The following is a 13,879-nucleotide window of genomic DNA, read 5'->3' on the forward strand; positions in this document are numbered from 1 at the left end:
GCCCCGGAGCCACTGGGATTGCAGGTGTGCGCCACCAAGCCTGACAAAATTAACCATTTTGAAGTGAATGTTTCAGTGTTATTTAACATATTCATGATGCTCTACAACCACTTCCTAGGCAGTCACTCTGAACTCCCCAAATCCAAGCCCCTGAGGACCACCAATCTACTATCTCCATTGATTTACCGACTCTGCATATTTCATAAAAATTAAATCATATATCCTATGATATTTTGAATCTAGCTTCTTTCATTTAGCATACTATTTCTAAGGTTCATCCATACTGGAGCACAGGTCAGAACTTCATTCCCTTCTTATAACTGAATAATATTCCACGGAGTATAAAGATGACACTTCCCTTATCAATCCATTTGTGTTCTTTTCATGTTCTGGCTATCGGAACTAGTATTGCTATAAAAATTTCTGATCAAGTAACTGTTCCAATTCTTTTAGATAGATACCAAGGAACAGACTCACTGGATCATATGGTAACTTTTACTTTCTTGTGAACGGTCAAATAGTTTTCCATAGCAAAGACACCATTTTTATATCCCACCAGAGATGAACAAGATATACAAGGAAATCTATAGGCCCACCTCCTTTATGAATATAAATGCAAACACCTCCAACAAAAAACTGGCAAACCAGTTCCAGCAGCATATGAAAAGGATTATACACCGTGACCATGGGGGATTTACCCAGAAATATATAGATAGTTCTGCATTAAAAAAAAAAAAAAAAATCAGTGTGATACACATTAACAGAATGAAAGAGAAAAACACGATCACCTCAGTACCCTTGGAATAAAAGGAACATCTTTAACCTGGTAAAGGGCATAGACGAAATACCCAAAGCCCACACTACTTAACAGTGAAAGACCAAAAGCCTGTCCCCAAGATGGACAAAGAGACAAGGGTCTCATCATTCTAACTCAACACTGTACTTGAGATTCTAGTCAGGACAATTAGTTAAGAAAGTAAATGCCTCTGGACTAAAAAAAAAAAAAAAAAACTAGCTCTATTTGCAGATGACATGATTTTTTTTTCTTAACTTCATGAAATTGTTTTTTTGTGCATCAAAAATATAAGAAAGTCAGAGCATGCTACAGGGACACTGCTACATCGATGTTCATAGCAGCACAGTTCACAATAGCAAGACTGTGGAACCAACCTAGATGCCCTTCGATAGACGAATGGATAAAAAAAATGTGGCATTTATACACAATGGAGTATTACTCTGCATTAAAAAATGACAAAATCATAGAATTTACAGGGAAATGGATGGCATTAGAGCAGATTATGCTAAGTGAAGCTAGCCAATCCCTAAAAAACAAATGCCAAATGTCTTCTTTGATATAAGGAGAGTAACTAAGAACAGAGTAGGGACGAAGAGCAGGAGAAGAAGATTAACATTTAACAGGGATGAGAGGTGGGAGGGAAAGGGAGAGAGAAGGGAAATTGCATGGTAATGGAAGGAGACCCTCAGGGTTATACAGTGGAGGAGGTAGAGAGAGAGGAGGGGAGGGGAGGGGAGAGGTGGGGAGGGGGGAGGGTGGAGGATGGGAAAGGCAGCGGAGCACAACAGACACTAGGATGGCAATTTGTAAATCAATGGATGTGTAACTGATGTGATTCTGCAATCTGTGTATGGGGTGAAGGTGGGAGTTCATAACCCACTTGAATCAAAGTGTCGAATATGATATGTCAAGAAATTTGTAATGTTTTGAACAACCCACAATAAAAAATCAAAAAAAAAAAAATATAAGAAAGTCAAAAGACAACAGACACATTGGAAAAATTATGCGAATCACATAGGATTATTTTCTCTTTTTTTTGGTACCAGGGATTGAACTCAGCCACAAAGCCACATCCCCAGTTCTATTTTATATTTTATTTAGAGACAGGTCTCACTGAGTTAGTTGCTCAGCACCTCACTTTTGCTGAGGCTGGCTTTGAACTTGTGTCCCCTGCCTCTGCCTGCCAAGCCGCTGGGATCACAGCTGTGCACCACTGTGTCCGGCCTTTTTCTCCTTTTAATTAGAGTGTGATATTTATATAATGCTCTGACAAAATCATACATGCATGGAACCTGACCCACTCCATCTCAGTTCCCATTCCTCCCCCCTCTTTCCTTTGTCCCCCACCGCCTCCTCCACTGCACTATTCCTCCCCTGCTCATCCCTTGTCTATCCTTGAATGTTGTCTTCCACACACACAGAAAGGTGAGATTCCCTGTGGCATGTCTATGTATGCACTTGACGTGCCTTTGTGATTTCACTGAGCATTTCCTTCTTCTTCCTGTCCCTCCTCCTTTTCCTCCACTGATCTTCACGGTTATCTGATCTTCCCCTACTTCTTTTCCTTATTTTGTTCTAGCTTCCACAGATGAGAGAAAACATTCAACCCTTGATTTTCTGAGTCTGGCTTATTTCACTCAGCATGATGTTCTCCATTTCCATCCGGTTACTGGCAAATGCTATAATTTTATTCTTCTTTATACTGAGTAAAATTCCATTGTGGTGTGTTCTTATATTCAGAAACCCCCCCACACACAAACACCTCTCTCTCTCTCTCTCTCTCTCACACACACACACACACACACACACTATAGCTAATAAATTCAGCCCAGTTGAAAAATAGAAAATCAATAGCCAAAATCAACTGTATTTCTATACATTAGTAACAAACAATCTGAAAATGAAATTAAGACAAAAACTCATGAGCCAGGTGCAGTGTCACATGTCTGTAATCCCAGAGGCTTGAGAGGGGGAAGCAGAAGGATCGAAAGTTCAAAGCCAGACTCAGCAAAAGTAAGGCTGCTAAGCAATTCAGTGAGACTCTATCTCTAAATAAAAATATAAAATAGAGCTGGGGATGTGGCTCAGTAGCTGAGTGCCCCTGAGTTCAATTCCTGGAATGAAAAAAAAGAAAAGAAAGAAAGCAACTCAAAAAAGGATCAAATGAAATAAAAATATTTAGGAATAAATTCAACATAAGAATTGCAAGGTTTGAGCCCGGGGATATAGCTCAGTAGTTAAGAGGGCTCGCCTAGCATGTGTGAAAGCCTGTGTTCTATTCCCATCATTGCCTCCTCCACACTGCCCCCCCCACAAAAGGGTACAAAACTTATACACTGAAAACTATAAAACTTGTGCACTAAAAACTATGTTTGGAATGGTTTGTTTTATATTTGAATAAAATTAAAGATGACCTAAATTACTAGAAAGACATCTGTGTTCATGAACTGGAAAACTTAATATTGTGAAGATGGCACCCCCCCCCCAAAACTGACCTAGAGTCAATGCAATTTCAATCACAATCCCACCTCCTTTTCCCTGCCACAGAAATGGTCAGACTAAAATAATCTAAAATTCACATGAAAGTATAAGGGACCCCAAATAATAGATCAACAGAATAGAAATGACAGTCCAGAAACAACAACCCACACATGTCTGGTCAACTGATTTGACAAGAGTGCCAAGGCAATTCAATGGAGGAAGATTAGACTTCTCAAGAGATGCCACCAGGACAATAGGACGGTCACATGCAAAATGAATCTGGAAGCCTACCTCACACCACATACAAAAATTACTCAGAATGGACAAAAGATAAGTGTAAGAGTCGAATCTATAAAACTCTTAGAATAAAACCTAGGAGTAAATGTTTGTGACCTTGTATTAGACCATAGTTTCTTAGGTGACACCAAAAATTTGGGCAGCATGAGAAATAAAGATAAAAAGTGGACTTTGTCACAATTAAAATCTTTGTGTATTAAAGGACACTATCAAGAAAGTGAAAAGGCAATCCGCAGAATGTGAGAAATACTAATATATCTAAAGGAAATTTTTATCCAGACATATCATGAATTACAATTCAACTATATCATTAGTCATTATGGAAATGCAAGTCAAAACCACAATATGATGTAACTTTACGCTCATTAGGATGGCTATAATCGGCTAAAAGATAAGAAAACAACAGGTGCTAGTGAGGCTGTGGAGAAACTGGGAACCTCAAACATCATGATGGGAATGTAAAATGGTACAGATAGCCACTGGGAAAAACTGGTATTTTCTCAAGAGGATAAACGTAATACCACATGTGATCCAGCAATTCCACTCCTAGACTTATACCCAAGAGAAATGAAAACATGCTCACATGAAGCCTTGTATGTGAACGTCCAAAGCAGCATTATTCATAATAGCAAAAAGAAACAACCCAATTTCCATCTATTGTTTAATGGGTAAAGAAAAAAAAAATATGGAAAAATGATGGAATTATTCAGCCATGAAAAGAAATGGGTACTAATGCATGATTCAACACTGAAAAAAGCCACAAAAGGTCACACATTGTATGAAATGTTCAGAACAAGCAAATCCATGGGGACAGAAACAGGTGTCAAGGGAGAGGGAGAAGGGGGGCGCGGGTAACAGCTAATAGACATGGGATTTCTTCTGGGGATGACAGAGTGTTCTATAATTCACTCTTGGGGATGATTGTACAACATCATAAATACACTAAAACCCATAGACTGTACACTTTCAGATAGAGTATTTTGTCTTGTAAATGTAAAACATCATTTAAAAAAACGACAAAACTCTTTATCATGACAAAATTGCTTCCTTATTTTAAAATAAGCTAAAAACGCAACCCATATACGCTGAAAATGTGGAAGTGGGCGTGAGAGTTTACACAGCAATCAGTAGCATCTTGTAAGGATACCTCATTTGCATAGTATTTACAAAATTTCATTTGATGTTTATTTCCTTCTTCTGCCAGGAGCCAGATAGTGAATTGTTTGAGTTTTGCAGACCATACAATTTCTACAACATTACTTAATTCTGCAGCCACAGGGTGAAAGCAGTGATAGAATGGTCAGTGGGTATGGAAGTGCTCCTATACAACTTAATTTCCAAAACCTGTCTACTGTATGGATTTGGCTTACTGGCCATTACTGAATGACTTCTGCTCTAAATCAAGAATCATTCTCATGAAAGGAGCCAACTCTGTTCCATCCCGGCAGGCTAAGGAAGTATCAAAATGACCCCCTGTTATCAGCAGTTCCGTGATCAGCAGCTCATCTTTAATAAACATTTTAGTTCTACACATCGAACTGGCTTATCAATCCGCTGCAAGTTACTATTTGTGCAGAGGTATACCACCCCCCAAAAAATCATACCAAACAACTGTCATGAAATCAAATTAACTTCTAGTTTGCATTTCCCACTGGCATTAAGTTCTAAATATTTGCTTTGGAGGGCTTTCCTATTACCCTATTCCAATATAAGATACATACTTGTTGATCTGAGCCAAGAACATTCCCTTCAGTGCGTAAAATTCAGCTGTCATCTCTTTTGTGAAGTATTTTAAGTTTGTAGATTCAATAACTTCAAGGCCCTATTTTAAAAAAGAAAATGAAACAGGTTGAAAAGAAGCTCTTGAAATTCTAGATAATATAAAAATGTCATGAAAGTATTTATCTAGGTAATAAGTCTTAAAAGCCATTGACAAGAGTGGATTGAGAATGGAATTGTCTACCGCGAATATTTTGATTGATAAGTAGTATTTACACTGACTCATGAAAAGCCAAACTTAATCTTAGACATTTAAGGGTATTCTTCTCAACATAGCCAAAAATCTAACTCATGCCCTTATAGTTCATAATTCTATAGTTTTTTTCTTTCCTTAAACACACTAAGCATACATCATAATCAAGAACGTAGAATCATAACTCAAATACTCAAGTGTTTTTCCTTCAATTTCTTGTTTTGGAAGGATTGTCTCCCACTATTAAAGCTATTTGTAAACTCTAATCCTTCTCCTTATTATCTGACCTAGGAGCCCTCACCTGAACCTCCTCGACGGGAGGGAGAGTGTCCCTTGGAACCCTACCTGCATGCACTCATTTTTGCCCATCACTCCTGCCAGCTGAAGATAGCATTTAACTTGCTGTCGAATCTTCTGGAAGCAATCCACAATAGGAACAGTGGGAATAGTATGAATACGACTTAATATGTCCAGTGCTACGTTGACCAGTCCTTGTTTTCGAGCAATTTTTCCATATTGGATGATTGCTGAAGCTGACGCGTGAACCCCAAGCATAGCATTATTTGAACTTGGATCATGCTGGGAACTATTTTCATATGCAGTTACAATAGCTAAAGAGCAAAGAAATGAATTATCAGTCCCTGTCAAACATTTTTCAAAGTATTCCACAATAAGGCTTAAATAAAAAATGAAAACACACAAACATGGTTATGAAAACAAGAAGCTCTGTGATAAACCCTTGTTGCATTTCCTTGTATTTTATGTCACAAGTAAGTCATAAAAGGTGCTACAGAGTTGAGTGTTGCTGTGTTAGATATCAAATCATAAAATCACAAAGTTTGTCCTAAAAACAGGTGGGTGGCAGGTTTGGGTGGTAAGCTGGGGACCAGGAGAACCAGATGGCTCAACAGAGCCAGCCGAGAGCAGCCGTTCCTGGCAAGGGCACTGAGATAGAGTGCCATCACTGAAGCCCCGGCTTGCCCCGCTGGTGCAACAGGCAGTGTCCAGCAGCAATTCTCTTCTAACTAGAAAAAATGGAACAGGTAGGAAAAGACAAACAACAAAAAAAGTCCCACCATCCTTCCTACCTTCATCTACCCTCACCATTACCACCACTACCTGTCTTACCCATTCCAAAACAGAAAATCTGGAAAAGGGAAAAAAACCAAACAAAACAAAGACATGAAACCAGCACAGCGGGGCGTCTGGAAAATTACATGATGAATGCATGCCGGACCAGGTCGGTTTACCCTGGTAATGGTGCTGCCTCCACATGAAGATGCTGCTCCAGTGGGACAAGTCGTCAGACACGATGGGCAGCCGGTTCCTCCAGGTCTTCACCACTGTCTTCATGTCATGCAGGCTGTTGTTCCTCCCGAGGTTGGTTGGCTGCAAACCTGCATTGATCTGTGCAGCCTCCTGAAGCTCAATGATTTGCTGGGCTGCCTAACACGACCAAAATAAGACATTCCACAGTAAGCACTCCTAACAACCAAGGAGAAAACCAAACCACCGAGTCAATCAAGAGTCTGACCACTGGGAACACCTCCTGACACCATTACCAAGGGAAGCACCTCACACAGGCACCAGAGATTCCACACTCAATTTAGTCTTCATCCAAACATTGACCTGCTTAAGATTCCCCATGATAGGAGATTGAGAGAACAGAGTGCAGACAAGACGCCTTGCTGTCGAGGGGTCCCTAAACCTCTCTTCCACTTTTCAATGCCCTTTGGCTGCCCACTTCATTTGGCTCTATCTACCAATGCAGAGCAAACCCACCTCCCCTGACTGCAGGCCCTTCTTCACCAACTTCGGATTCAAATCCCCAAAGATCTAAAACATGGTTCTTAAGATCTCTCTAGGCAGAAAAGTACAAGTTTGCCACATCCCTTCAAAGTCTATCCAGTTTTCCATCCTAAACCTCAGGAGTATTGCTGGCCCCAAACTTCTGAGGCCCTCCCCTTATCTGTACCACTCTGGCCACAATTCTGAGCCTATCCAAACATACCCATCAAATTCTATCTCCACCGCCCCCTTCCCTCTTCTCTTATGGTCCACATGGATTTCTCCTTCCCCAAATCTCATTACTGTTCTTTGTACTAGGATTGAACCAAGGGGGACTTTCCCACTGAGCTACATCCCTTGCCCTTTTACTTTTTTATTTTGAGACATCCCTCAGATGAGAGGCTCCTTTGAGGAAGAATCTATTAGTTTTGCCGATCTCTCACAGCATGTAGTTCAGTATTCTGAATCTTGTTTGCTCTTTTCAAAATTGCCTTGAAGAACTTGTGCTTTTTATCTACATTTCAAGTTTAGTTCGGAACATTCAGATTTCCAGAACCTTCCTTAAGTCCTGCCTTGCCACAATAAAGAATCAAAGCTTACTAAAACATAGGTCAATAGGCTGTTTTATAAAAGCTTTACTAAGATGTAGTTAAAATACCATTAAGTTCACCCTTTAAAATATGCAATTCATTATTTTGTAGGATATTCCCAGGATTGTACAAACATCACCATTAGCTAATGAGAGAACATTAACATCACTCTCCAAAGAAACTCTATATCCATTAGCACTCTCCATTCTCCCTCCCCAGCCCCTCAAATCACAATGTACTTTCTGTCTCTACAGATCTGCCTGTTCTGGGTATTTCATATAAGTGGAATCATACAGTATGTCTGGTTTCTTCACTTAGCATAATGCTTTCAAGGTTCACCCATGCTGTAAGTTATCAGTACTTCATTCCTTCTGATAGCTGAATTATTTCATTATGTGCATGTATCACATTTGAGCTATCATGAATGCTTCAATCAACAATCCTGGGCAATATTTGTGGTCATGCTTTTATTTCTCTTAGATATACACCTACGAGTAGAAGTGCAGGATTATAAGGTAACTCCATGTTTAATACCTTGAGCTGGTAGACTGTTTGCAAAGAAGTCACAATATTTTACAGTACCACCAGCACTGTAAGGATTCCAATTTCTCCACATTCTCATCAATGTGTTGTCTTTTTAATTCTATTCAACCTACTAGGTACGAAATGATATCTTGTTATTGTTTTAATTTGCATTTCCAAGGCTTAATGGTTATTTGTATATGTTCTTTGGGGAAATGATCATTCAAATCTGTTGCCATTTTAAAACTGGGTTATCTTTTATTGTTGATTTTTATAAGAGTTCTTTATATATTCTGGATAAAATTTCCTTATTAGGGCTAAAATCTACATTTTCTCCCATTCTGCATAAATTTTTTTTTTTTTTTTTTACTTTGATGTTGTCCATTGAAGCAAAAGTTTAAATTTACTTCTAAATATTTCATTCCTTTTGACCTTATTATAAATGGAATCGGTTTATTAATTTCATCAGATTTGGGTAAATTTTTGGCCACTATTTTTTTCAAATATTCTTTCTGCCCTTTTCTTTCAATCTACTTTTGGGATACGTTGGTATACCTGTGGGGTCCCCAGGTCCCTGGGCTCTGTTCATTCACCTCACTGTTCTTGCTTTGTTTCTTGGACTATATAATGTTAACTAACCTATTTTCAAGTTTGCTTATCCTTGTCTCTGCTTACTGACAGCTGCTCTGAAGCCCTTCTAGTGAATTTTTTCATTTCAGTATAACTTTTAAGCTCTGCAATGTTTATTTGGTTCCCTTTAAAAAAATAATTTCTGTTTACTAATATTCTCTATTTGGTGAGGCATCATTCTTATATTGTCTTTACATACAATTTCCTTAGTTTTTGAACATGATTACAAGAGTTGGTTTAAAGTTAATGTCTGTTAAGCTCAACATCTGGGTTTTCTTTAAAGACAGTTTATACTGATTGCTTTTCTTTCTTGAATATGGGACATATTTTCTTTTCGTGTCTAAATTATTTTTTAAAACTGGACATTCTGAATATTATAATATGCCAGTTCTGGAAATTATGTCTTTCCTCTGAGGTTTTTTCCTTTTTTTCCCCGTTGTTATTGTTGCTATTTGTTAAATAACTTTTCTAAACTAATTCTATAAAATCTAAATTATTTGAAGACTATAACCACTGAAGTCTCTACTCAGTTAACTTAATGGTCAGCTAATGATTAAACAGAAATTCAATACCTGAACCAGAATGTCACATAGCCTGTGCTGTGGGGCTGTGTGTGCCTGTTGGCGCATGCCATCAATACTCAGCTAGGGAGCCTACAACTCCACCTTAGCCTTCACTTCCTGCTTGTGCACAGGAAGGTGAGAAACAAGAGGTGAACACTCAGGGACTCCTCAGGTTTTTCCTGAACACGTACACAGGCTGTGCATGGCCCTCAAGATTCTCAGGAGAAGGTAGAGCTTTTAAGATATTCTTTATTGATACCTTACCTTTACCTGTTCTAGTCTCTCTTGTGTGTCAGCTGATATTGCTGCTTCAGGCAGCTTTGGTGTTAAACAACTGCTGCTAATTATTTCTGACAAATGCATTTGGAAATGGCTTTTCCCTAAGTCAAGTCAAATAAGAGACAAAACCTATGAATAGGGCTTGCTAGAAAGCTTCAATGCTGGTCAAATAGTTCTAATTCTCTGGGACCAGGATGTTTGGGGGTTTATAAAACCGTTCTGCTCTCCATAGTTGGCTCCTGGGCCAAAAACTGGGTTTTGATATCAACTGCAGGATTGGGAAAAGGGAGAATAGGAACAGGAAAACTAAAATGGTATACAGCTTGCTATTCTTTCTGAAATAAATTTTTTCTTTAATAAGTAATGCTCCTTGGGTTGCTGCAAATCTTTTGCTTAATGTTTGATCCAGGAAAACTGGTGTTTCCAGTATGCCAATGGAATAGGCCATCACCTGAAATCTCTAGCAAAATTCTGGGGTCCACAAATCAGCATGAAAGATAGTTCTGAATAAGAGCACCAAGACTGTTTCTTTGGAGATTTTCTTTTCATAGAGTAGGAAAGGGTGGAGGGGTCCCACTACAAGCCATAATTCCAAATATGTATTTTAAAACAGTGTAAAACACTATAAAGATTTTGTTTAAAACTTAGTAATTGCTTTTAAAATTTGAATGTTTGGAAAAAAGGTATGTACATCGTTTAACTTTTTTTAAGGAAGTATTTCTCTCTCGTTTCTTCATTTTCCTTTTCTCAAGTTCTATAGAAATTTACCTTTAAACAAGGAGTAGTAAAAAGGACCCAAGTAGATATTTCTCAAAAGAAGCTATATAAGTGGCCAACAAATATATGAAAAAAAAAAGTGTTCATCATCATTAATCATCAGGAAAATACAAATCAAGACCACAATGGGTTATTACCTCACACTTATTAGAATGGCTATGATCTAAAAGTTGATAACAAGTGTTGGTGAGAATTCTGAGAAAAGGAAAGCCTTATGCGTTGTTGATGGTGCTCATATAAATTAATATAGTCATTATAGGAAAAAAAAATGGAGGTTCTGTGGAATCTAAAAGCAGGATTACCAGATGGTCCAGCAATCCCACTGCAGGATATTCAGCTACAGGACTGAAATCAATGTCAATGACACATCTGCCCTCTCATGTTGACTGCAGCATTATTCATAACAGCCACTGCATATAAATACCACATTTTCTTTAGTCATCTTTTGATAGACATTTAGGTTGATTCCCTATCTTGGATATTGTGAAAAATGCTGATTTTATGACTTCACTTACAAGCAGAATCCAAAAAAGTCAAATTCATAGAAAATAGAGCAGTGGTTATCAGAAGCTGGGAGAGGAGATGGGAGAGGTTGATCAAAGGGTAGAAAATTTTAGTTGGAAATTTTCTATCAGGAAAAATAAGCTGCACTGAACTACTGCACAAAAGGGCAACTATGATAAATAATAATGAATTATAAAAAGTTTTACCACAGACACCCATAAGTATGTGAGGTAATGGATTTGTTAACTGATACAATCAATCACTTCCACACTGTTAACATACCAAAACATCACACCCCATAAATATAAAATATATACAATTATTATTGGTCATTTAAAAAAAAAAATCTAGTAGCTGGGTGTGGTGGTGCACGCCTGTAGTCCCAGCTACTCACAAGGCTGAAGCAGGAAGATCACAAGTTTCAGGTCAACCTCAGCAACTCAGTGAGACCCTGTCTCAAAACAAACAATTAAAGGGGCTGGAGATGCAGCTCAGTAGTAGCGCATCCCTGGGTTTAATCCCCAGTACAGCAAAAAAGAATTTTTTTTAAATCAAAATGATTAAAAAGATGAAGTGCTGTTAAATGGCTTCCTTTTAAAAGGAAGTTTTCTTTTAGATTTCTTTATTAGGTTGGTTAGCAGTGCTACTGCGAGGTAGAAACCATCTGGAAAAAGGAAGTCACATTTGTCCATAACCAAACTAATTTACAAATACTTAGATTATTAACCATAAGCTAAGCAGTAAAAAAAGAAATAAAACTGCCTTTAATTATACCTACATTATACTTGAGTCAGAATTATGTCTGAAATTCTGTACTTTATACTTCATGTTTTAAATATATATAAACTGCATAATAATTCCTATTTATTCATAATCAGCTTATTAAAAAATGATACTTGTATGTATCTGCACAATTAATAGCTTATAAATGCAACCTTTTTTTGTTTTTATACAAAAATAACTTTTTCCTAACAGCTATACAAACAGGCGACACATTTTTGCACTTTTATAGGAAAGTCTACTCTTAATAAGAAGCTTTAAGATATTTTAATGATCTAGATTAAAAGTACTATGTATTTGTGAAATCAATATTACTTTAGGGTACAGTTTCAAAAAGCAAAAACATCAAAATAAACAATTATTTCACTAACTTTCTGGCCCACTGTGACGAAGACAGGAAAATCTGCTATGGCTTTTATAGCCATAAGTTGCTTTTATAAGCAACTACACTACTATGGTATGAATATGGTTTGTTGCCCCGCAAAACTCATGTTGGAAATTTAATCCCCAATGTGAGGTATCAAGAGGGCGAAAATTCAAACTACTACAGCACTGTGGGGTAGGGTCTTTGGGAGGAGACTGGGATTAGAAAGGGTCATCAGGTGGAACCCCATAAGTGAATACAGGTGCACACTTGCACACTATAATCATCTGATGACCCACACCTCATCAGGACTCTGCCAGCAAGAACCCCATCAAAATATGTGGTCCCTCAATGTTGGACATCCAGAAATATGAACCAAAATAAACCTCATTTCTTTATTACCTCCCAGGGTGGTGTTGTGTTTTCAGTAACAGAAAGCAGACCAATCTATACATTATGATAAAAATCAATGTATCAGATAAGTTTCAAAACTCCTCTTTTAAGAGAAATAAAAGTGAGACCCTGTGGAATTACTGCTGTAACATCAGCCTCGTTTCACTTGGGTAGTATTACAGTAACACCAGTAGCCGCTCTGTGCCAGGCACCAGGGGACAAAGGATGGCAAAGGCCCGGGGATGCACACGCTGTGTGTGTGTGTGTGTGTGTGTGTTATGCAGGGGACACCCTGAGATTTGAGAAGCTTAATGGTCGCTAGTGTGGCTAAACAAATTGTTAGGAAAAGAGCAGATGACACACAGAGTGTCAGGAAGAGAGTCAGGCGTGGCCACTGAACAGCAGTTATGAGTCTCAAGTTGGGATCTTTGGGGGCCTAACAGTCGTATCACACCCATGATGGTACACAGGGGCACCAAAGAAAATTTCTAAAGCAAAAAATCAAAAATCATCACACTCATTTGTGAGAACATCTTCAGTTACTAGGACCTTAGATCCTCCAGCAATTCCCAAATGAGAAGCAGTATTTCCCACCCTCCTTGAGTTTTTGAACCTAAGGATGAGTTTAAGTGGAAAACAAGAAGAGAAGGTGCTTCCTCTGCCACCGGCTCAGGCTTCAGCTTGGGCCCAGCTGCCCTGCTGTGGTGGCCCTGAAGCCATGCACAGAGGGCAGCACTCACTGCACTCACCTGCAGAAGGGGCGTGTGCACGTGGGATACCACGTGGGGCAGCCGCCGCCACTCACGAATGGCTAAGCTGCTGGCCATTTCCACCAGGCGCTCAATGAAGCTGAGCTGCTGCTCCTCGGGGTGGCAGATGGCCAGGTACCCTCGATACATGTTGACTTTCCAAGCCATCTCTTTTGGGCAACTTACTTCTACCTATAGTTAAAGAAATTACAGAGACAGTGATGGGTAGTCTTCTCCTAAATATAAAGAAACAGGAAAAAGCTCACTTTCTTGTGGCCAATTATGCAAAGTAATAAACAGAAATTTGCCTATAAGGAAAACTATAATTTCTTTACAGAAGTCATTCATTTAAACTACCTTTCTGGATACTCTCCTTTCCTGAATTCCAATGAGT

At 38.6% G+C, this 13,879-nt stretch overlaps 1 protein-coding gene across 16 annotated transcripts in view; it reads right to left on the reverse strand.

The window, feature by feature from the left end:
- LOC107155951 (transformation/transcription domain associated protein) overlaps positions 1-13,879 on the reverse strand; it is a 115,227-nt gene that overhangs the window by 20,945 nt on the left and 80,403 nt on the right. For 12 of the 16 annotated variants that reach the window (XM_048785231.1, XM_048785224.1, XM_048785226.1 and 9 more), the window contains 4 exons: positions 13,486-13,677; positions 6,764-6,992; positions 5,892-6,157; positions 5,296-5,396 (listed from right to left, as the gene is read on the reverse strand). In XM_048785231.1, the coding sequence (XP_048641188.1) occupies positions 5,296-5,396; positions 5,892-6,157; positions 6,764-6,992; positions 13,486-13,677 (788 nt within the window). The remainder of the gene's footprint in view (positions 1-5,295; positions 5,397-5,891; positions 6,158-6,763; positions 6,993-13,485; positions 13,678-13,879) is intronic. The other 4 variants (XM_048785235.1, XM_048785232.1, XM_015501983.2 and 1 more) reach the window with 1 other exon arrangement.

The sequence above is a fragment of the Marmota marmota genome, unplaced genomic scaffold, assembly GCF_001458135.2.
Source record: "Marmota marmota marmota unplaced genomic scaffold, marMar, whole genome shotgun sequence".
Classification (NCBI taxonomy): Eukaryota; Metazoa; Chordata; class Mammalia; order Rodentia; family Sciuridae; genus Marmota; species Marmota marmota.